Source organism: Anneissia japonica, unplaced genomic scaffold (genome assembly GCF_011630105.1).
Source record: "Anneissia japonica isolate Jap-2015-1 unplaced genomic scaffold, ASM1163010v1 scaffold4446_len648930_cov198, whole genome shotgun sequence".
Taxonomy (NCBI): Eukaryota; Metazoa; Echinodermata; class Crinoidea; order Comatulida; family Comatulidae; genus Anneissia; species Anneissia japonica.
In genome coordinates, this window is record NW_022683639.1 from 256917 (window position 1) to 280834 (window position 23918).

The window sequence follows — 23918 nt, forward strand, 5'->3', positions numbered from 1 at the left end:
GTGAAAACAATTTAAGAGTAGAGTATACATCTCAAATTACGGTAATTAAATTATGTCTGGTGTATAATTTGAATAGACTGACAGGCAATTGTCAAAATATACTTACTGAAAAGAAATACATGACGTAATCTTCCAATTCAATGATCCTTAGGTATCATTCGTCATCACTTCTACAAGATTGAGATTGTCGCTAATAGCGTTTAAAAAAAGGCAGATCATGCTGCGTTGAATTACATCATACACCAAGCTGTAAGTCAAATTTCAACAATGCCTGAAAAAAATAACATCAAGCTGCACATTCAATTAAAGAAATGACTTAAAACGTTCATCATTTATGCTACAGTTACCGTAAGTGGCGGTGTTAATTTTTTTTTTTTTTTATGGGTGGGGGAGGCGGGTAATTTCCCTCAGATAAAGTTCTTTCCCACCCCCTCCCCCCCCCACGGGCGGATCCATAATTTTTCAAACGAGGGGGCTGGGCCACAACGTATTAAGAATAGATAAGAGCGGTAATTTTAATATAGGGCCTTATGCCTAGAAATTTTAAAATTTAGTGGCAAAGGTGGGTAGGGGATGTTCACGTGCTTCCGCCGTCTGGATCCCCCCCCCCCCAGTTTCCATTTATCTATAAAGATCGATTAAATAAGCCTCGTCATATTTTTCGGGGGCCTCGCGACATTGTAAGTGACGACCGACCACGCCCACCTCGAGCCACCACAGCATATTTCCCCCTAAAATTTCATCTTTCCCACTCAATTTTCCCACACCCGCCCACCCCGGATTTCAGACACTGGCACAGTGTATGTAATGAAATGTTTGTAGGATTTACATAGACGATTTACAAAGTTTGAGAGTTAATTATAGTAGGTCTATCAGTGGTGGCGTTGGTCATTGAGAAGGGATAAGAAAAGAAAGAGGAAGACACATCAGTACAGTAGTACTGCTCGGAAAATTTACATTTTAGATGTAGGATTTTGCACTGCGAGAAAAAAATGCTAGAATCCAAGAAAGCGACGAAAGAATACTTATTAGACATATACGCCATCCGAAGCAAATTGAAACAATTAATTGAAGACACATAATATATAATAAAAACAATTAGACAAAAAGTCAAATATACTGTACAATGAATTTCTAAAAGCTTGGGAATTAATGCTGAATATAGAGGGCAGCAAACTATAAAACACCTCATATGCACATACTGTATGCAAGTTTGAATTTTGAAATGCATTTTCAGCAGGAAGCGGGCTGAAGTTTCGAAATACCCATTTAAATTTCATTAGAATCAGTTAGACACATTAACAATCGTGGGATTTAGTTAAATCAGTTTGCAGTAATGTACAAAAAATGGCCTAATAGAACAATCCATTCTTATGAAAAACTGTACTAGTCTGGTCTCCATAAAATTGCTTCACTGTTGATACATTTTCACCATCGTTACACTACGTAGCTGTTCACGATATAATCGAGAAGGCTCTCCGATTCGGGCCTGGCCAATTTAGCGTTGACGAAAGCTGTTGGTGATAGCGAGTATAGATTTAAACAAATGACGTTTATATATGGGCTTTTCCAAAATGTGAAACATTTTATCCATAAATATATTAATGTTAACCCATCTTAAAATTTGGATATTTTTTACAAATAAAAATTACAAAATGTAAACACCATGGTTGAGTTTTTTACTCTCCTCCTGGTACTTGCACCTCCCTTTTATTTTTCCACACAATTTACCTGATGCACTGTCATAAAAGTTGTCATAGCCACCGTCATCATGATCCTTGTTTTCACCTTCATAAATGGCACAATGACCACCAACCAATATCGCCATTAAATAAGTTAACTTAGACCATAATTATTGATGCACAAAAAAATTTAGCGTGTAAAAGAACTTTTATTTGGATCGCATTATTCAAATAAAAGTATGTCCAAAGATACAATTGCCTACTTACATTATAAAATGATATCAACTTAATGATAATAGTATTAATCTTAGATGCACCAATATATATAAACACAATTCTACGAAAGATTGAATAAAAACTCTGACATTGAAAACTATCTAGCTATCTCCATCCCAAGATCCCCACCCTATCCCAAATCTGTCCTGCGTAATCAAACATGTTCTGTACCACTTTATGCATTTACTAAGATTGTCCCAAAACAGCCACATTCAAATTGTAACACAATATCCTCTCATCAATACTGTATACAATTTACTCTTTGCATTTACTTTAAATGGAATATAAAGTTAGATGTACATACAAGAGTTAATAATACTGTAATCCACACTACTTGAATAGTGATATAATTCTAATGATCAATACTAATTAAGACTCTTAATTTGGGAGGAAGTGTACATTTCTTCTTATAGGTTATTAATTCAAATGAATGCTTTAATGTCTTTTTGGTACTTCAATAAACAAAAAATCCACATCTATTTTTTTTTTTTCATTACCTCAAAACACAGACAGTGTATCTTGAAATTGATTCAGGAGGCCCATGTCTCCCACAAATTGCTGGAGTCTCCCGTAAATCACAACGGCCTCCCACACTCCCCCAACCGAACCACAATATCTCGGAAAATAACCCATCTCCCACAAATTCATTACTTTTTTATTGCCGTATTACCACTTAATTATATTTTTTCTCACGGAAGTCAGTGTAGATTTGTATTGCCGCCGGAAGCAGAAAAACAAAATTAGATTGCAAAAATTAGAAATCTTGCTTAAACATATATGCCAGAAATGACTTCTTCTAACTCAAAACTCCTGTTGATAATCCATCTTGGAATAAGTTTTGAATCTTTTCATACACTTGGAAAACAAAATGTATTTGTATATATATATATATATATAATTGCGATATAAAGTATTTACATAATTTAAAAGAAATTTAAAAAGAAATTAGACTTATAAAAATACTTTTTTAGCTAAAAAAAATTATTAGTTTTACAACAAAAATTAAGGAATATAAAATTATATGAGTAATCATGTAGTCTGATGGTTGAGGTGCACTACTTTGAATCCCAAAATGCTTGGTTCAAATCCTGTGATTTTTAACTATTTGCCACATGATTTCAAACTACCTAAAGGGTGAATATGAAATTTAAAAAAATAATTTCAATCTCGAATCTTTGGTAGTGGAATCAATCCATGAGATCTGCGGGAATTCTACACATGAACAGTTTCAATTGATGTAATTAATTGCACTCTTCTTTCTGCTAATTGCGAGTGAATAAGAATATCACAATAGACTTGAGACAAGTCCAAGAAACATCAAAGCAGATTAATGACAATGTTCATCGTACGTTATACTGCATCATCCCCTTGTTTATAATTACATTGACTTTATATTATTTATTATTCTGAAGGTCTTCAACATTATGAATGCAACATTATGATCAGAAGCACTAATATTAGACTGAACCGGTTAATATGGCCAGGAAGTACACAGTTGCAGATATCCCATTAGGGAGTTTTCGATTGCATGCAGCAGTACGACGTAGAAATTAATGATGAATAAGAAATCATTTTCGCATGTGAGAACATTAATTTCTCATCATGTGGATTCTAGGACCCAATTTCACCAAATCTATGTTGTGCAGAGAACTAGGATGGTCATGCTTGAGTGAATCCATTCTAGCGTTACATTGTTGCGCATAAGCGAAAGTTCTCTCTTTCCATTTGTAGTGGTGGAAGAATCAGGTTAGTATGCATAAGCTAGTCACCGACAATAAATTGAGCCAAACTGGAAGCAATGATAATGAAATTTGTGGCTGGGAAGAACAGTTGCAGACATCACATTGATGCAACAGCTGGACATTTGGTATTGTGCCTGTTGCAGAGAATACAAAGCACTCGTTCTGACGGTGGAGCCTGAAGCTACAGTAAGCTGTACAGTCACTGGAGTTATATTGACTGAGGTGGTGGAAGTTGAGGTTGAGAAGCACCCTCATTTTTGATAACTGCTGCTGTGTCTCCAGATGTCTGTCCATACACTGAAAAAAATGGAAAAAAAGTTTTATCAACATGTTGGTGTACAGCGCAGAAAGGAGAATTACGAAATAAAAGTTCTGGCGTGTATAATTCGATGACTTGATAGATATTAATTAAGGAAGATTTCCAAATCACAAAATGATAAAGTAATAAAAGCAATGCGTTGCTATAATAGCTGTGCTGCCATGGGTATTAAAATGTTGAAATAAGGTCAGGTAAGGTCAGGCCATATGTCCTAGGTTGGGAAAATAACTGTCACATCCACTTAACACAAAAGCACGTCTGCGATGACTTAACTGTCTTGCATGGTAGGTGTCTTCTTAAAATGCAACAAGAAGCTATGACATAGCTGACAGGTGTCATTTGTACTCATCTTTAATGATTTAATAATTATCTTGTCCCATCTGGCTCATTCTCATTATTATTTATTCTGGTTTGCTTGTTACCATTACTTCATTTGCTCATGTCTTATGGCATGCTTAAAAAAAAAGGTAGGCTAGGCCTAACATTCATTACAATTAAGTATTAACCCCTTCTTGTCCGAATCACAGCCATATTGATTAACAATAACTTATCAACATCAATCGTGCTCTTTTACTGGTGCAGCCATTTTGTTCTAGCTTTGACCCAATATGTCACAAAGTTAAATGTAATGATTTTTTTGGGAATATTTCTCTTGAGGTGTTTCCTTTGACCATTTTGAATTTTGAAAACCACATACTGTATAAAAGCACACTTGAATTTGTGGACATACTTCTTACCTTTTTCTTTAAGACCATTTCCGAAATTCTTATACACGAAAAACATTGTGATGCATGTTACCAACCGTATCAAAAGCCCAATCACGCCGCAAGTTATAATAGCGCTCAATATCAGATCTTCTAGACCATGATCAATCACCTACAAAAGTGAAAAATAATAATATATTTTTCCCAAATGCAATTTATTGAATATTACTCTGAGTATGATTAAATCACATGTGATCATAAAATTGAGTACAAAATCCTTCAGTACAGTGGCCCATAAGTGCCACAGCAACAACTTTCGAAATGTCACGGCCACATTTTCAAAATTCACGGCAACAACTTTTGAAACCACACGGCACACTTTAAAGTCACGGCATACATTCAAAATTCACCGCACACTTTTAAAAAGCACGGCACACTTTCAAAATTCACTGCACACTTTAAAACCCATGGCACACTTTCAAAATTCACAGCAACAACTTTTGAATGTCACGTCAAACTTTCAAAAAATTGCAATACCCAAAGCATGTATGCACTATACACACTAAAAAAAAATTGAATAAAAATGATGCATACCTAAACTTTGATGTGTATATGAAGTTGTACATACAACTGTACTGTTACTACAGTATCTTATCTGTATTAGATTTTGTTATTCAGCTACTCTATGGGCTTATTTGACTGGTTTATTTTGTTGAATACGATTTTTCGTTGAGTATTATTTTCACTTGACTGGTTCATAAAATTGACTTTAGAGAAAACAAAGATTAACGTAAATCAGAATGCGTTAACCAGTGTTAAGTTACCACGTTACCAAAACAAACATGGCCGATTGGTCAGTTTAGCAATACCATTTTTATTATTATAATTTGGATTAAATTTCAAAAAATAAAAATTATATTATTTACCCACATGAAGTGAAAAAATAATTGTAGGCTAACAGAATTAAAAAATGGGATGAAAATATTTTTTTACGAAAAAACCCATACTGCCACAAGCCGAAGCAATCTTGATCACAGGTTGGCCACACTATCAAAAAACTGTTGTATTACTACTCTATGCCCATATATAGTTATAATGTGGCTATATATGGTCATGATGTGACCATATTTAGGCATGTTGGGGTTACATGTTTTTGTCAAAACAACAAAGTGCAGCCGGCGGGCTGCATGCGGCCTGTCAGCAAATTTTTTTTGCGGCCCACAACAATGAACTGAAAACCCTAGGTTTGCAGCCCGCCAATCAAAAATTGGCTAGAAAACACCTTGTTTCTCAGGGCCCGAAACCAATATGTAAAAAGTAACATTGAAAACTGAGAATAAAGGTGATGCAAAAGCAGTGATTGGAATATTTGGAAGCTCACTGGAACATCAAAGTTTGGGTGCGGCCCTCGGTGTTAAATCAAAAGTTCACTTTGGCCCTCCGACCGATTTTTATGCCCACCCCTGATCTACATTTTAAACCACAGCCCGTCACTGTTCTGTTCACAAAGAGTTTGGCATGGATGACAAAAAATTTGATTTAATATTACATTTTCATTTTGCTTCTTGTGTATACCAATTTTTTCTTTTGTTTACCAAATTTCTTTTGTTTTTTTATATAATTTCTTTACTTTCATTTCTTATTTTAATGTTTTAACTATTAACTGGACCTTAAGGAAGAACAATGTAAAAGTTGACTAAGTATCCAGAATAAAGAAAGATTTCTATCTATCTATCTAAACTTGGCAAAAACAAAACAAACTGATGGGTCATCGAATACTGGGAAATTAATTGTGGGAGTGAGGTCTGACTTGATCAACCAAAATAAATATCACTCAAAATAAATATCACTCAAAATAAATATCACCAAAATAAATACCACTCAAAATAAATATCACTCGTATCTAAAGCCCTGGCCAGACTATCAAATTTTATTTGACAAAATCATGTGACATGCCTAAATATGGTCATGATGACATCACACCATGACCATACATAGGCACATCATGACTATATATGGGCATACATTACAACAAAATAGTCTGGACAGGGCTTTAATGAAAATCAAACTTTGTCAGATACACATAATTTTTGATAAAATACAGGATTACTTTCATTTTGACTGCACACGTCAAAGATCTTATAACAAGAGAACGTTCTCTGCGATTTATGCTTGCAAATGCTGTAATAATGCAGTGTAGGACGCCCTCTTGCAATTAAAATTACTTTCTGTTGTTTTCTGCGTCAATTGGACGCTTCTATTTGTTACGCGCAAACCACAGAGAACGCTATCTTATTATTATAAGATCTTTGCTATACATATAAGAATAAATGTAATATACACATCTACATTAAAGTAAAGGTACTTACATCAACCATTTTATATATGATATAGGCAGGTTCAGCAATGCTTGTTACATAAAAGAAAATAACTAAGTTCCTGCTTTCATACCTCACCTAGCAGAAAATAAATCAATTCTATAATTAGTCCCTTTCAACTGTTTATGTTTATAACAATTAAAACATAGGTCATAAAAAGCTTTTGTATAAAAATATGATCGTTGGTTTTATTAGTTTTCTTTTACCTTTACAGGTATGTGGTTCAATTCATGCCTAATGAATGTATTTAGGTTTGTAGAACTGCAGGCCCCTGAATTATATCCAGGAAGGAGGAGCTTACAGAAGTGGCCTCCCCTATCGCAAATCGGCTGAGAAAAAGGAATTCCACTCAAGTAGATAAAAAACAACTCCTTTCATCTTAGTTTCTCAGCTACCATTATTGGTATCATGTGACCACACACCACCAACAAATGACACACAATGCTTTTCATGATGAATTTAGATATTAACCAAAATAACAATACTTACAGATAAAAAGCCTATTGCTGCCCAAACAACACTGTAGATAAGTCCAAAACCCAGAATGAGGGAGTCTTGCATTCCAATATTGCTAGTATTATCACTCAGTACAAACACAACCATGCTCACCTAAGTTAACCACAATATAAAATTATAAGGGATAGTCATACACTAGTCAAGTGGAAATGTTCTAAATTCCAGTCAGTGGATTGGCCAGGAAGCACATGACCCCCATTGGAGACCCCTGGATATGTTTCCCCTCAGGGAAGAAATCAATTAATTCTTTGAGAAACACTGCTTTGAAAAGCCCTGGCATCTAGTGGAGCCTCTTCAAAAACACTTGCTCACTTCAGCTTCAACCAAGGTGGGGCTAAGGTAGGTGTGGACCCCAATCAGGGACCTTGTAACCCTCATCAGGTACCACCCTCATTGTTGATCGCTAAGGAATTTTGACAGAGAGAATAATCAAACATCTATTCAGCGTGGGTATCATTGTGTCAGTATTAGCTAACCTGTTGCATTCTGCAATTTAGTTTTGATAAACAATGAAAAATGAAAACGCCACCAGTGTCTATGTATTCGAGAATAAAAATCTTCCTCAATAGCAAAACCAAATGCTTATAATTACCTCAAGCTGTAAGTCAAATTTTAACAATGTCTGAAAGAACAACATCAAGCCACACATATCTGAAACAAAGTATAAATGTGTTAGTCATAGCATTACATAGTGGTGATGGCGGTAGTCAGGGGCGGATTGGGGGGGGGGAGGAGGATGGGCCAGCCCCCAGTCCCAACTTTTGGAAAGTTAAAAAAAAGAAAAAAAAAAGAAAGAAAAAGAAATAATTGATCGGCCAAAATGCCTCAAAGGTTATTTTTGGGCATCTAGAAAACAATAATTTTGCGGACCCCCTAGGGTGGTGTTGTTTCGATCAGCCCCACTTTCGGCTCCCCTTTCGGACATCTCTGGATCCGCCTCTGGTAGTGGTACTACAGTAATAGTAGAAGCAGCAGCAGCAACAGTTAGTAAAATCATTATTCCGTGAAACTAGTGCATATTACCATATGAATTTGTCAGGTTCACTTTGTTCTGTTCCCTGTGTTCTATTCCAAAAATGGGTAAAAAATGTCATTTATTTTTACATTTTGAGTCGTATCTCAGTAACCACTCAATCAATTTTATGTAAGCGAACAGTTATCAGAGTTTCAATTTATTGTGAATATACAGATATGTCAATCATCATATTTAATTGAAAAAAAACCTCCATTCTTATTCATTTCAAAATGTACCCCGTGCTTAATTTTTCCATGTAAGCACCTTTTTTAATAGCACGACCAACGCTATTTCAAAGTTATTTCCTGAAAGTTATTTTGTGGAATATGGAAAATAGCACAAACAGTAAAACAATATTCTATTCAGTAGCTTTTTTGTGAATGGTTGAGAAAAACCTCTGTACCTTGTACAATGAAATATCGACGAATGAGCATCCTGCTATTACTACGCCTTCATACTGTATATGGTCTGTCTCTTATACACATCTAGATGTGTATAAGAGACAGGTATCATTGTGTCAGTATTAGCTAACCTGTTGCATTCTGCAATTTAGTTTTGATAAACAATGAAAAATGAAAACGCCACCAGTGTCTATGTATTCGAGAATAAAAATCTTCCTCAATAGCAAAACCAAATGCTTATAATTACCTCAAGCTGTAAGTCAAATTTTAACAATGTCTGAAAGAACAACATCAAGCCACACATATCTGAAACAAAGTATAAATGTGTTAGTCATAGCATTACATAGTGGTGATGGCGGTAGTCAGGGGCGGATTTAGGGGGGGGGGGAGGAGGATGGGCCAGCCCCCAGTCCCAACTTTTGGAAAGTTAAAAAAAAGAAAAAAAAAAGAAAGAAAAAGAAATAATTGATCGGCCAAAATGCCTCAAAGGTTATTTTTGGGCATCTAGAAAACAATAATTTTGCGGACCCCCTAGGGTGGTGTTGTTTCGATCAGCCCCACTTTCGGCTCCCCTTTCGGACATCTCTGGATCCGCCTCTGGTAGTGGTACTACAGTAATAGTAGAAGCAGCAGCAGCAACAGTTAGTAAAATCATTATTCCGTGAAACTAGTGCATATTACCATATGAATTTGTCAGGCTCACTTTGTTCTGTTCCCTGTGTTCTATTCCAAAAATGGGTAAAAAATGTCATTTATTTGTACATTTTGAGTCGTATCTCAGTAACCACTCAAGCAATTTTATGTAAGCTAACAGTTATCAAAGGTTCAATTTATTGTGAATATACAGATATGTCAATCATCACATTTAATTGAACAAAAACCTCCATTCTTATTCATTTCAAAATGTACCCCATGCTTAAATTTTCCATGTAAGCGCCTTTTTTAATAGCACGACCGACGCTATTTCGAAAAGTTATTTCCTGGAAGTTATTTTGTGGAATATGGAAATTTACAAATGCTAGCACAAACAGTAAAACAATATTCTATTCAGTAGCTTTTTTGTGAATGGTTGAGAAAAACCTCCGTACTTTGTACAATGAAATATCGACGAATGAACACTATCTATCCTACTATTACTACGCCTTCATACACTTTATACGGTGGTTGCATATATGATTGCTCTCATTAAGAAGTTTTCTGCATTTATAATGCTCATAGAATAAGTGAAACTTGTAACAATGCTTGTTTTAAGTAATCATATAACAATGTACATGTGATTTTTACTTAAATTAAATCTTATTAAAAAGCATAAAGTATGATTTAAAAGTGCAGGCCTAGGCCAGCCCCTAGCACAATGCAACCACTGCACCGCCTAATTAGCTTTCAATGTTAATGCAGAAACTCACACACGTGCACCTACTGTGTATGGGCACGTGATCGAAGTTGTAGAATAAAGTGAACAAATTGGGGAAAACAAATTCATTTGGTAGGTTACTCACTTTGCAGTTCGACACTTGCTCCAACAGTCCGGAATATGATATTTTTGGATTCATAATAATTCTTTGCAAGAATACTGCCAAGAATAAAACAACATGGCCCAAGAATAATTATTAGGTAGAAACGCACCTGAAACAAACAAGTTAAAATACCAATTAGATGACGAGTCCATCATAAAATCATTAAGTTATTGAAACAGGTATGAAGCAGGCAGCACAAATGATAACAACAAAGATTGTGTAGATTTTTTCACACAACCTCAACAGGTTTATTATTATATTCATGAGATTAATCATTGGCAATGATGAGTACCTTGACACAATTTGGGTGTAAACACTCACTCACTAAATCAAACAATTAGTAGGCTAGTTTATACCAGAGAATATTAAATTTTGACTGCTGATAAAATGTTGACTGAAAATGTTTTGGTTTGGTTTTTTTTTAAAAGGCCAGTGGCATAGTGTGTCTACCTTAAATGTGTGTATTCCAAACCCACCACCAAAAGGTGTTTGCTCGAGAGGTAGGCATAATAGCTGTCTACATTCTGTATCTCCTTAAAGTATCTCCTAAGTAGGAGATAATGAAGCGCAAGGATCGTTTGGGGTTGAAATTATTTCCTACAATAGGAATTATCTCTTTGGGAAGAAAACCGCTTTAGTGAATGTGGTAATTTATTGGCAGAGCTTAATCTCATGTAGCGAATTCGACAGCAGCAATTCTGAATTCACTGACAGGGTGGAAGTGTCACCTAATAATATAAAAGCAAACACAATGATACCTACCGTCTTAACAGTATCGCCTGTAGATTGAGTGAAACTAATAATACAGTAAATAAGTAAGATAAACGCAGCTCCAACGAATACAACAATTTCATAGGCACTTTCAAAGAAGACACCATCCACAACATAATACAAACAAAACACTGTTGAAGAAAAATTGTATTTAATAGTTAGGGAACTTATAGTTTTACAAAAAAAATTTCATTTTGAAATCACAATAAAAGTTAAAACCATTGTAGCATTTTATATTAACCGTTGAAAGTAACAGTTGCAGCAGGAGTGTTATTCTATCCAATAACATGTTATTGCACACATCCCAAAATTATTTGGCCAAAAATCGAAAGTGAATCATTTGGGAATCAAACTTCTATAGCCTAGAATTGCGCCACTAAAACACCAAACTTGTACTAGTGGCTAGGGATGAATTTAATTTGCAAATAGCAGCAGGTACTGCAATAACAGCATCAGGTTGGGAAAAAATACCATTCCAGCTGAAAATTGAACGGTGATCATAATTCTTTAAATTTATTAATAAATTTCTTTTGTCTTAAATATATTAAAATAGTTTGGGATGGAATTTCCAGGCTGTTTTCTAGTAGGCGAATTCATTTGTGTGAATTAAAAGTGTCGGTTCGCTTCCTGAGCTCTGATTGGTTGCAGATTTTTTTCACTTCTTCTACTGATTTCGCTGAAGTGAAAAACTTGGATAGAAATGTGAATGCGCATGAACCAACGCCTCAGATCTGCACGAATAAATTCACCTAGTGGAAAACCGACTTCAGTCTTGATTTCTAGTTTAAACTCCTCACCTAAATTATTAATTTTCCTACCACTGCAAGTATGCGTTTGCCTCCAATCATTATGTTTTACAAAAATCCGGTCATTCCAGAGGCAGACACAAATGTAGAGGGCAGCAAAAATAAAATACTACTTAATAAGTTCAGTGCTTTCTTTATTCTGAAATTTGGAGATTAACTCACAGGAATTGATAAGGAGAACAATAGCAAACACCAAGTCAGCCGATGGTTTCTCATCAGCTTTTTCCAGTAACGTAATCACTGTAATCGTCAGTCCAATTGTTGACAACACACTTATCGCTGCAACAGTCACAAATGCTAGCTCAATTTTAGTGATGCTACTCACAGTCCTCCTCTGAAAAAAAGGGGGAAAACTAATTTCAATGACGCACATACAGTAATTGTTTATGAACCAGATAATTTCCAATATTAAAAAAAAATAAAATAAAAAATAAATAAATATATATCAGAAAAATAGTCTTGTTGTTCAAAACAAATATAAAATAAAAAGTCATTGACTATGACAATTTTTATTCTATTTCTATATATCATGACAGAGTCAGATTAGCTTCCAAGCCATTAAATTTATGAAATTGGTGCAATAATGTGATAACAATACAGCCAAAGTTTGTTTGTCCTACATTATACAGTTACGTTCTACTGATTGATGGTTGATAACAATTTTTAGGTTTTAAACTTAACATAGCGAGTTGGCTGTACCTTTAAAAACAATATGAAAGATTTGTAATATAAATATAAACTAAGATGGTTTATAGATTCCTAAACAAGAAATGTATCTGTTTATAATCTGTTCATTTAATTTTATTATTTTTTTTTTAATTCAATTTAAAAGTGGATAGATTGATGAAAAATGGAATTACATTAAAAGTTGATCAGGCTGAAGTCACTGACATCAAGTTTTTTAGAAAAACGTTCCACAAACGATTGTGTGTATGTGTGTGTATTAGGACGCAACAAAATCATGGAGGGACGCTGAGCAATTTTGAGGTGCTACATCACCATGCAAACAAATTAAGAACAAAATAATAATGGATTAGAGGCCTGAGATTGGTGAAGACTCTCATGCCTGTTTCTCAAAATAACCAGTAAATTTGAATGTCCAGCATGCTTATGCTAATATAATGAGAGCCACAGCAGTCTATTATTTAAACTTGTATTCTATAATAATAAAGCAACACTTTTCAGACTACTTGAGACATTTTATTTGAAAGCTTTCATGTACTGTACACATCAGTACAATCTATTCACCTGAAGAATTTGTACTATGTACACAAAAAGCTAGGGTAAATAAAATATCTCAACTTGTCTAAAAGGTGCTAAATTTTGCTTTACTTCCTCTGTATGCGATATGTTAAAATAACTTGATTTTGACTTAGTCTCTGGAACAGGGTTTCCATGTCAGCAATCTGTGGGTGGAATACCGTAGGGTTTATACCTGAAATGTTTATGGGACCCTAAAATTTTGCAGAACCCTGTTTTGAAAAGAATACCTGTACACACTAATATATTGAACAGGACTGACTAAAGAGAAACAACAGATAAATGTTAATTGAAATAAGAAAAATGACTGTGATTTTTAATGTGATCTCTGAACTTCTCATCACTATAACCTCCCTTCCTGTTTCAAAAGAGCATGTGACAAATAATTACCGATCACTACACAATTCTATTAGGCCCACATCCACTAGCAATGCAGTAATAACATTCTCATTATTATGTAAATGTGGTCATGGTTGATTTCTGTAATCCTTGACATAACAAGGCTATCCACAATGTGTACACCGTGTTAGTCTATGATACTTGTTAACTGCAGCAAATTTCCTTGTCGTCGTTTAGAAGCCACTGAACTTTTGTACAGTAGTCTTACTGTACTTTTCTCAATAAATCAAAAAAGCCCCTGTGAAAAGCTTACAGTACACAGAGACCAAACGAAAATGAAAGCATGCATAACTTGAATGCTTAATGCAATGATATAGGAAATTCTAAGAATTGACAATAGAATAAAGATAATAATTTCAAACACTGATATAAAGTGAATGGAAACTACAGTACTTAAATAATAAATTGTCGTTAGATAGGCCTGAACTACAGTACATGACCAAAAGCTGGGCAAGGAAAAGAATTTGTCACCAATACCTTTATTTGTATACAGATCTCGCAAGTTGGATGGCATTGGAATCTCATTAAAGGCACAAGGATGTATGGTACAGGTACTAACAGTATATCAGATAATTACAGTTGAAATATACAAAGGACCTAAGTCAGAAAGTGATACAGGTAGAGAAAAAAAAATTTTTGACAAAAAAACTCCAAAAAACTATGAATTCCTATTAGGTAAAAAGTAAATGCGGTTGCATTTTGGCCCTTGCCCACGATCACATCACGTTGTTGTATGGTGAATGTAATGTGGTGATGTTCTAGTCCTTAAATGCCAACTCAGACAGCATCGAAGAACAATGCTGCTCAACACAATTTATCGCCGGAGAGAGTTTTCAGGTTGTTGAGAGAAGATATAGGTCGTCGTGAGAATATCAAACGTGACAACAAATGGCATCGGGCTGCGTCACCAAACGTGACAACAAATGCCATCTGGCTGTGTCGTACGGCGTGTCTGCGTTGGCTTTACATTTTTATCATGGAGAATCATGGTGGCAACAGAAGAATGATAAGTTTTGTATTAAAAGTTCTAATGTTTTCAAGGCAGAAAGTGTGCTAAAAAGCCAAAATATTATTATTTAAAATAAATACTGGCAAGCGGCGGGTTTGCAAACGAAGGTGAAGGGGATGTGTTTAGAACATCTTCAGAAAAACCTTGATCCAACTGAGTTAGATGCCTCTCATCCTCTCCATCAGGTTATTATAAACCAACTTAATCCAAGTGGTAGAATGAGGCTACTTGGCGCAAAAACAAATCGCTATGCCAAATCCTTTATCCCCTCTGGCATCATCCAGTTCAACAAGAAGGCAAGAAGATAACTATTTATTTCAATGTTTATTGTATTCAATTTATCTAATGATGAGAGCTGTTGCAATTGTAGTGATAATAATAATAATAATAACAATGATAATTATTTTAACAGTAATGATAATGATAATAACAAACAAACACTAATATCAATTATATTGATGATAATAACTTTACTTGTACTGTACCTTTGTTGATATGTTTTGATGACTGTTTTCATATTTTTATATATTTTGTCTTTGTAATGACAAGCAAAGAGTTTCCCACCTTAGAGGAATAATAAAGTTATCTTATCTTATATTAAGTACAAAAACATCTCATCTAACGACCTTATTATGTCTAACATAACATATACACTACTTGGTTTAAACAATCAATCAATATCTATAAATAAATCATAATCAATTATTCAATCAACCAACCAACCAATATTAATCAATCCATCCATCAAGTCAATCAATGAACCAATCAATCTGTAAATCAACAAATCAATACCTATAAACCAATCAATATAAATCAATAAGTCAATATCTATCTATCAATCAACTACAGTAACCAACCAACCAATAATATCAATCTATCCATCCATCAAGTCAATTGAAGAGCCAATCAATCAATCTGTCAATCAATAAATCAATTAATATCTATCAACTGATCAATATATCAATCAATAAATAAACCAATCAATCAATCTATCAATCAATCGATTAATTTATGGAAACGCTTTTGATATAGTCGCACTCATAGCAACTTTATAAAGCAGTGCTTCCCAAACTATATTTTCTCGAGGAGCCACTTCGGTGATCGGCAGTTACACCAGCTTGAGCAAGGAAATGAATACAGTGAGACTAGATACTGAAAGTCTTCCCTGAATCAGTTACTATTACTTACTTTAATCTCTATTATTAAAGTACTTAGCGATCATATCTTCTTTTTGCAGTATTATTTAGTGAATGAAATATGTTATTATAATTATATATAATGTATTTATGACATTTTATTGATTGTTATTATTATTTATTTGTATTTTGAATATTTTTAAATTGTCTAATTATTGTAAACATTTTTGTCTAATCATTGTCAACAATAATTTTTAAAAAATAATAAAAATATACTGAGACCATTCCACAACCCACAATTTGAGAAGCACTGTTATAAAATTTTTTAAATACAAATTAATAATCATTATTGTATTCACAGGAATTTAGCCCTACATAAATAAATGAATAAAGGTTGTAAGTTTGATATTGTGATACAGTATTTGTTTTTATATGTTAATGGTTAACTTACAGTAGGCCTATGCTTTCTTAGCTCCTACAGAAAGGACAAAATATGTAGACATGGTTGAAAATTAGTTAAAATAAATAAATGGTTAAATTAAAAAACACACAGGATGCTGTTAAGCAATAATTTTAAAAAAAACTACGCTACAATTTAAAAAAATAATTGTATTAATATGGGCAAATTTATAACAAGTCACTAAAAAATGGAATCAAATATATATTAAAAAAGATTTTTTTATTGAACCAGTAAACATATTTGCAAGAAATTCTGATGTTTCAAGTAAAAAAAGATGGAAAAATGACATTTTGAGAGTTTTTGAGGCCTACCTTGAAAGAACTAAATTATAATTTCCGACTAGCGTTTTGTCGTGTCATATTTAGGAAGGATGGAACATATAATACAATATCAAATAGCCATCCATGCATGACAAAATAAACGTTACTTTTTTATGCATAGGCCTAGGTTAGGCCTTCCCAAAGTAAAAGCACAAAATAAAGAACAAACTTTGGGCATCAGTGAATATACTTTGAAACTGATAAGGACATCGTCATACGCACTACTGGCCTAGGCTAGGCCGACAAGGTCTGGCAAACGATATAAATAGATAAGTTACAACCAAGTTTACCTTGCCCAGCACAGTATCAACAGTTGTCTGTTCGGTTTTGATGTTTAGGCCTGGAATGTCATCGAACCCGAACGGCGGAGTTGCAGGTCTACCATTCTCCGAAACGGAATCATCTGTATCTTTTGAATCCATTTGGAAAGAGAACATATAAACACACGAAGAATAAAAACAAGAAGAAGAAAGTACAATTACACTAAAGGGAGGTAAAGGAAGGAACTCCCACTTCGGTCTGTGTGTGTCTTCCCACCATAGACCAGTTCGTCAAGCCTTGCTTTTACAAGTGGTAATTGTCTAAATACACGATATTGTGTTAATAGCAACAACACTTATTTGCACGATACAATTCAGACCCGCAAAGCAACGTGTTTCGACAAGGGAGGTATACAAATAATACAAGTTCAACTTTCAATAATTAGTTCAATAAATAATGCGTTATTAATAAAACACTGGAAAACTATATCTTCTATCAGGATCCTACCACCAAAAATCATGATTTTGAAGGCAGTAGTGGAGCACGGTGGGGTTAGTAGAGGAGGGGGAGGGCTCCCCTACAGTAGGCCACAATTAAACACGACAAGGCTAGAACACCGGAGCTTCCAGTCGGGGATTCGGGGAACCCACTGGGAGAGGGGGAGGAGGAGGGGGAGAATGCATGGGGACGGACGGACGCACCCCCAGTCTGCCCCATGGCACCCCTCCCCCGCGGCCACTCCTAGATACCCCGCAGTGCTTGTCCCGGTGAGGTACTGAGTCAATACGATTTGTTAACAACAGTAAAATTAATTCATTGAACGCAGAGTTTTATGGGTGTCTATAAAACGAAGACCGAAAACCAAAGACCCAAAAACGAAGACCCCTATTTTTTCTCTTTTATTTTGATAATACACCTGGCTGTCAGAAAATCAAAATTAAGAATTTTTTGGGTGTCCGTTTGTGAAATTTTCAAGGGTCTTCGTATTATAGACACCCCCGACGAGGTGTCAGATTTCCCCGACGAAAGCAAAGTGGGCGTGGTCAAGCTTCGATTAAAAGGTTCCGAAAATTTAGGGGTTTCAAAGGCTTGCCGGTATTTAATCGATTTTAGAGTCTACTAATATGTAAAAAAATACATATAATATTTTTTTCTCCCCGACGAATTGTGCTTTCTCCCCGACCGGTGGGGGGGGGGGGCAGCTCTCCCCGATTTTGGTGTAAAATGGATATTCAAATAAACGGCCCTCACTGTAAATGTGAAACTACAACACATTTTACCGCCAGAGTGTTTTATTGCGTGTGTTATTGCGTAAGCAATGCCGTAGCTAGCTATTGGGACAGTCCCATACAAATTTTTCTATTGGGTCCACATTTAAGAATGGGTCAAAATTTTTCATATTTTTTGTAAAATGGGTCAACCTTTAAGAAAATGGAATGGGATTTCTCATGTGTAAAAAGGGTCAATTTTTAAGAAATGGGTCCAGATTATTCATATTTTTTTGCGTAAAATGGGGCAACTTTTAAGAAAATGGGTCCTTATTTTAATTTACGGGTAGAGTGGGTCCACCCTGATATTGTGCCACACAGTTTGACAATCCTGTCTACGGCATTATGCGTAAGAATTTATTACCGTATATCTTACAGGTTATAAATTTGTAATTTCTACTGGAGTAAGACATTATAAATGTTTTTAGAATTATGTACGGTAGTTTCCTGAGTTAGGCGGAGTTTATTCGAGGAAAAAATAAACGTTCCGGGGGCGTTTATTCGAGGGATGACTAGGCCCTACTTCCAAATATGGCGCTGGAGGGCCTGGGCGTTTATTCGCAGAGAGGGCGTTTATTCAAAGCTGGGCGTTTATTAATAAATACGGGTACCTAATTAGACCATGGAGGAACTATATTAATATATTTCCTCCATGATTAGACAAAGGTACCAATGTGTACAGTACCGTAAAACCTCCAATAGAAGCCCAATGAGATTAATCTCGAGAAGAAGCCCACGGGCTTCTTTTTCAAGATAGCTAGTTTGGGCTTGTTTTCGAGATTGTACAATGACTAACATATACACTGAACATAAAAAATAAAATAAAATTTAAAAAAAACCTCCCCCTCTTTACTTTGCAAAAGTAGCCTCTTAAGCCCATCCTACTACAGAGACCATCCAAAGTTCGCAATAAAAAAATGTTCAAGGTATAATATTCGTGGTTTTACGGTTCCCATCGTATTCGAATAAACGCCGATCATATCAGACCGATCAGACCACCTCCACATCAGACTAATAGAGAAAATTTTCTATACTGTTTATTATTAACGTGGAAATATCCAAGATGAAAATAAGCGGGTCACACGTTTCACGCCACTAACAACCAATAGCGAGAAATGGCTGACATCAAAAGGAGCGAGGATGTCTTGGGGAAGAATTGGGATCGTTGTTTATCTGACACTATCATAAAGATAGGTTTGTATAATTTCTCTTATACTATCGATTATCAATGCTTTCTGTGGGTTCGAAATACTATGAAGTAAAATTGCATAGCCGCATAAGAATGGCTAGCAGCAGGTATAGGCTAGGCCTACTGCGAGTCCAGCAAGCGGCCATGTCACCGTCTCTTGGCTGCTGTGTCAATAATGCCATGGCTAGCCTAGGCCTAATGAAAAATATGAATATTTTCAGGGATTTTGTGGAAGCAGATACAGTTTTAAGGACAGGTCTAGCCCTTGGCTTTTGAAGTTGCCATTAAAAGTGAGCTTGTTTTAAAAGAAGAAGTCTGAAATTCATTAAATTCTGGATATGGCCAGTCCTACATTATTATATAGAAGAAGGCCTAGGCCCTAGGCTAGGTAGGCCTAGTACTACTAGTAGGCCAGGCCTAGGCTAGTAGGCCTAGACCTAGTAGTAGTATTTTGTTTGGCCTACGTCTCTTACACTTTATGCAGTACTCAGATGAGACCATAGACATACTGAAGAAACAGTAAAACTGAATAGTTTATTCTGTTGCCCTTGTTTAATTCTGAATATTTCTCCTATCTTTCAGGTGGAGGACTTGGTGTAGGACTAATTTTTTCAGTTTTTATTTTCAAGCGTAAGTTTTAAAGTGATACATAATTCAATTTTTGTTGATTAATTAAAAAAAATAATTTCAGAATACCTGTAGAATTATCCACATATCCCTAGCCTAGTTAAACTTATTTATAATAAAATATTTATTTTGTTTTTTGGTAGGACGTCCATGGCCTATTGCATTTGGTGCTGGATTGGGTGTAGGAATGGGTTATTCTAATTGTCAAAATGAGTTCAGAGATCCTTACAATCTGCATGGTAAAATTGTCAAGGTAAGTTGGTATACAGAACATATAAAAAATGAACTAAAAAGTAAACGTAAGTAAACAGCCAACACTAAACACTAGTCCTTCCTCAGTGGCGAGTGAGTGAGGGTTGAAAAAGCCAGATAGTACATGGTATATATACACACACACACACAGAAATTTCACAATTTATTCAAAATACCATCAACTTTAAACAAAAGACCAGAGCTGCTTACAAATTCCCACTTAAGAATATGTAACACAATTACCATACTTATAAACCTGCTGAAGCTCATATATACCTCCATTATCTTCCTATCCACTCACTCCTGAAGATTGCTTCTGCATGAAACAGCTGTAGAGTAAATTCACGCTCGACATAACCTTTCTATTACTATTACCCTCTGCATTCGCATTGATATATATATATAGCTGTTGACAGTTTCTTTACTAAGTATTTCGTGAAGCAAAATTGTATTGCTAACATTCAATAATGTCCACCTTTAATTTGCAGGTGTTACCTGCAGCTGGTGTGCTGCCCTCAACCAAATCAAACACTGAAGTGAACATCGAATCAAAACCAGAAACAAACACATAGTGTATTTGCATGCTTGGCTGACCAAGGCCAGCAACATACGTTTGAGGTGCATGGAAATTATGTGCAGTTAATTTAAGTTTGTACAGTATATAACGGAAATATAAAAGCTAAATGGACAGAAGAAAAGTTAATAATAAATTGACAAATACTTGAAATGCTCATCAAAGTATGCTTGTAAAAATACGAAAGCTGGAGTTTGAACTCAATGAGATGGGAGACATCATGGTTGTTTTTAACTTTGTAAAATATAGCCATTGCAGGTCTTGCAAGATGCCATAGTGTCGAGACTGGATGAAGCAGTGCCAAGTCATGGTGATAATTTGCAAATTTAAAAGTTTCATCTCGAATATAACCTCGATTTTAGAACTCAAACTGCTAAAAATTTTAGCATTACACTTTGAGTAAAGTATTGTTGTAATGTGGAGTGCCCTCTTGTGTTATTAAAATGTTCCACATTATTTGCTGAATACATAAAGCATGCAGCCTGCTGTTTTTACTGTGTTTAATGATCTCTGCAGACATCCAAGTGTTAAAGGATATTACTGTTCTAATATACGCCATGACATTAAGCAATTACTAGAATTGGAGAAAACATAATGTTAATGATTATGCAGCATGCAGTGCAAAGGCAGTCTATATAATAATTTTTGAAGTAATCGCACTCCAGGCTTTTGTCCAGACTATTGATGAACACATTAAATGTAATTAACTAATGATGAGTCCACTCTTTTTTTCTCTATATGGTTTTGTCTATAATATTGTATTGCACTGCACCAGCTTTGATTATAGCGCCTCAGCACTCTCATTCGGTCCTAAAAGATATTTAGTGTAGTACAGTATATTCAGTTATCTTTAGCTGTTAAATCCAAATTACAGTATATATATAAGAAGCAGTATTACTTCAAACATAAGGAGGAATAATACCTCTATGCTAAAACTATTAGGTGTATTAGATTAATGATATGAAATAGTACACGATATGTCCTGCCAAAAAAATTTTGATTGTGGGAGTTGCGCGTATTCTACCCGTTATTTTCAGGTTGGGCAGTTTTTTTGATACTATACTCTAAAATTGTTCTTTGTCTGATGTTGGCATCCAGCAGAATGCCAGACCAAAATGCCATGCAATAGCTTCCTCATCTTATCGTTTGCAATTGTTAGGCCTAATAACGTTTGTAATTTACATATACAGTACTGTACCATAAAACCTCGAATAGAAGCCCAATCTGCTTAAGCTCGAGAAGAAGCCCCCCTCTTTAGTTTGCAAAAGTAGTCTCGAAAAGAAGCCCAAAATTTTCAGCATTCATTTGGAAAAGAATCCCCTCTCAGGGGTGGCGCCGGGGGGGGGGAAGGGCCCCCGTCGGTGAGGAAAAGGACAATTTGTCGGGGAGGAAAAAAAATTATATGTATTTTCGACATATTAGTCCACTCTAAAATCGATTAAATAAGCCTTTGAAACCCCTAAATTGTCAAAATTTTCGGGGGCTTCGGCCCCTGGACCACTTTCGAAACCTTTTAATGGAAGCTCAACCACCCCCACATTGCTTTCGTCTGCAAAATCTGACCACTCGTCGGGGGTATCGAGGACCTGTCTCTTATACACATCTTACCGTAAAACCTCCAATAGAAGCATGTGTATAAGAGACAGCCTCTATACTTTGCAAAACTAGCCTCGGAAAGAAGCCCATCCAAACTTCGCCAAAAAAAAAACAAAAAAAAAACCCCAGGGCTTAAATTCGAGGTTTTGCGGTAGGCCTATAATAAACTCTCAATATAGGCAAAGGCCTATATAAAAAGAATAAAAATGTAGTTCACCATAAAGGGAAGAATAGACTAAATTGGTAGACTTAGATGCCAGGTGAGAAACGAAGAACCTTAATTATCATTAATTAAGTGAACACGTTGTTATCTCTTCGGATCGATATAGCTACATCATGAACTGTACTAAGGAATAAATGGAGCCTAGCAATCTGATGACGTAATAAGCCGACTTATTCATCCGGTCGCGAGTAAACGCTCTGGGAATTGGCAGTTATACCTTAGCATAAAATATGTAATTATCTAAAACAGCGCGTTCATAATTATTGTACGAAAAATGCTATATTTATATGGAATAAAGCATTAGTTGTCTTCCTCATTCATTATATTAACTTAAACATAATACAGTATATAGATAACTATAATAGATGTCAAATGTAAAATACTGGAAAACATGAATGCTGTGGGAAATTAACTATTGACGGATCTCGGTTGAGATACAAAATTGTTAAGCAAAAGCTAAAAATGTATTAAGTTCACAGTCAGATTCTTAAGTCTACTCCGTTTGCTGTTTTTCTATATTATTTATATATGAACACACGTGGACCCCTCTTCATGTTATATATATATATATATATATATATAATAAAATTATTAAATACATTAAATATATAAGATAATAACTACATGTAAATAATTGATGATGTAAATATAAAAAATAAAAATAAATTAATAATGGACAATGATTAGTAAATTTACGGGTGACAAGTCAAGGAATAAATATACTTTATGTATTAAATTTAATAAATCTAACGGTCAAGGGTCAAGATTATATTTTTTCAGAATGAAGGAATGAAATGTAAATTACAATTCACCGTTTTTACAATATTTTTAAACCACCTTAGGCGCACCAATGAAGTCATTTGATAACAACTCAGGTTATGCCGTCATAATGTACGGTAGCTCTTTTCTTCGCTGTTTATGTTCAATTATTAAATGCATGTCAACTGCTTAGCTGCAGATTATTAATTAGATTGTATGTGGAAATCTGTGTTACCCATATTTTAAGTTTTATATCTGCTTCTGTTAAGTTGATTTAATGCTTTCTACATTTGATGGAGTAACAATTAACTTTCAACATATTTTATCTTACCTTACTCTAACCTTATCTTATTTTATCTCATCTTATCTTATCTCGTCATATCAAATCTTATCTTATATTATCTTATCTTATATTATCCCATTTAAACAAAATAGGCCTATACAATAATGCGTATGCC

General features: G+C 34.9%; 2 protein-coding genes across 3 annotated transcripts; one reads left to right on the top strand and one right to left on the bottom strand.

The window, feature by feature from the left end:
* Window positions 1-1871: 1871 nt before the first annotated feature.
* On the bottom strand, window positions 1872-17296 carry LOC117100414. 2 transcript variants are annotated; one of them, XM_033240101.1, is made up of 9 exons: window positions 17002-17296; window positions 12290-12461; window positions 11313-11452; window positions 10533-10659; window positions 8210-8268; window positions 7591-7710; window positions 7093-7179; window positions 4757-4895; window positions 1872-3997 (listed from the first exon to the last, which is right to left on the bottom strand). In XM_033240101.1, the coding sequence occupies exons 1-9, from the start codon at window positions 17146-17148 to the stop codon at window positions 3909-3911; spliced, it is 1080 nt and encodes a 359-aa protein (XP_033095992.1). In that variant the 5' UTR covers window positions 17149-17296; the 3' UTR covers window positions 1872-3908. The 2 variants fall into 2 exon arrangements, with proteins under 2 accessions (XP_033095992.1, XP_033095983.1); XM_033240092.1 differs by lacking the exon at window positions 8210-8268 and adding an exon at window positions 9281-9339.
* A 1998-nt stretch (window positions 17297-19294) lies between these two features.
* Window positions 19295-21593, top strand: LOC117100228 (MICOS complex subunit Mic10-like). Its single transcript, XM_033239830.1, has 4 exons — window positions 19295-19434; window positions 20012-20059; window positions 20200-20309; window positions 20797-21593. The coding sequence occupies exons 1-4, from the start codon at window positions 19356-19358 to the stop codon at window positions 20878-20880; spliced, it is 321 nt and encodes a 106-aa protein (XP_033095721.1). The 5' UTR covers window positions 19295-19355; the 3' UTR covers window positions 20881-21593.
* The last annotated feature ends 2325 nt before the right edge of the window (window positions 21594-23918 follow it).

Bases quoted from the DNA above. Each gene is read 5' to 3' on its own strand.
- LOC117100414 (XM_033240101.1), bottom strand. From the start codon at position 17,148: ATGTTCTCTTTCCAAATGGATTCAAAAGATACAGATGATTCCGTTTCG. The intron at 10,660-11,312 runs GTAGGTATCATT...TGTTTGTTTCAG, and splicing joins CAGGCGATACTGTTAAGACG to GTGCGTTTCTACCTAATAAT. The intron at 4,896-7,092 runs GTAAGTACCTTT...TCACTTTTGTAG, and splicing joins TCATATATAAAATGGTTGAT to GTGATTGATCATGGTCTAGA.
- LOC117100228 (XM_033239830.1), top strand. From the start codon at position 19,356: ATGGCTGACATCAAAAGGAGCGAGGATGTCTTGGGGAAGAATTGGGAT. The intron at 19,435-20,011 runs GTTTGTATAATT...CCTATCTTTCAG, and splicing joins TGACACTATCATAAAGATAG to GTGGAGGACTTGGTGTAGGA. The intron at 20,310-20,796 runs GTAAGTTGGTAT...TTTAATTTGCAG, and splicing joins TGCATGGTAAAATTGTCAAG to GTGTTACCTGCAGCTGGTGT.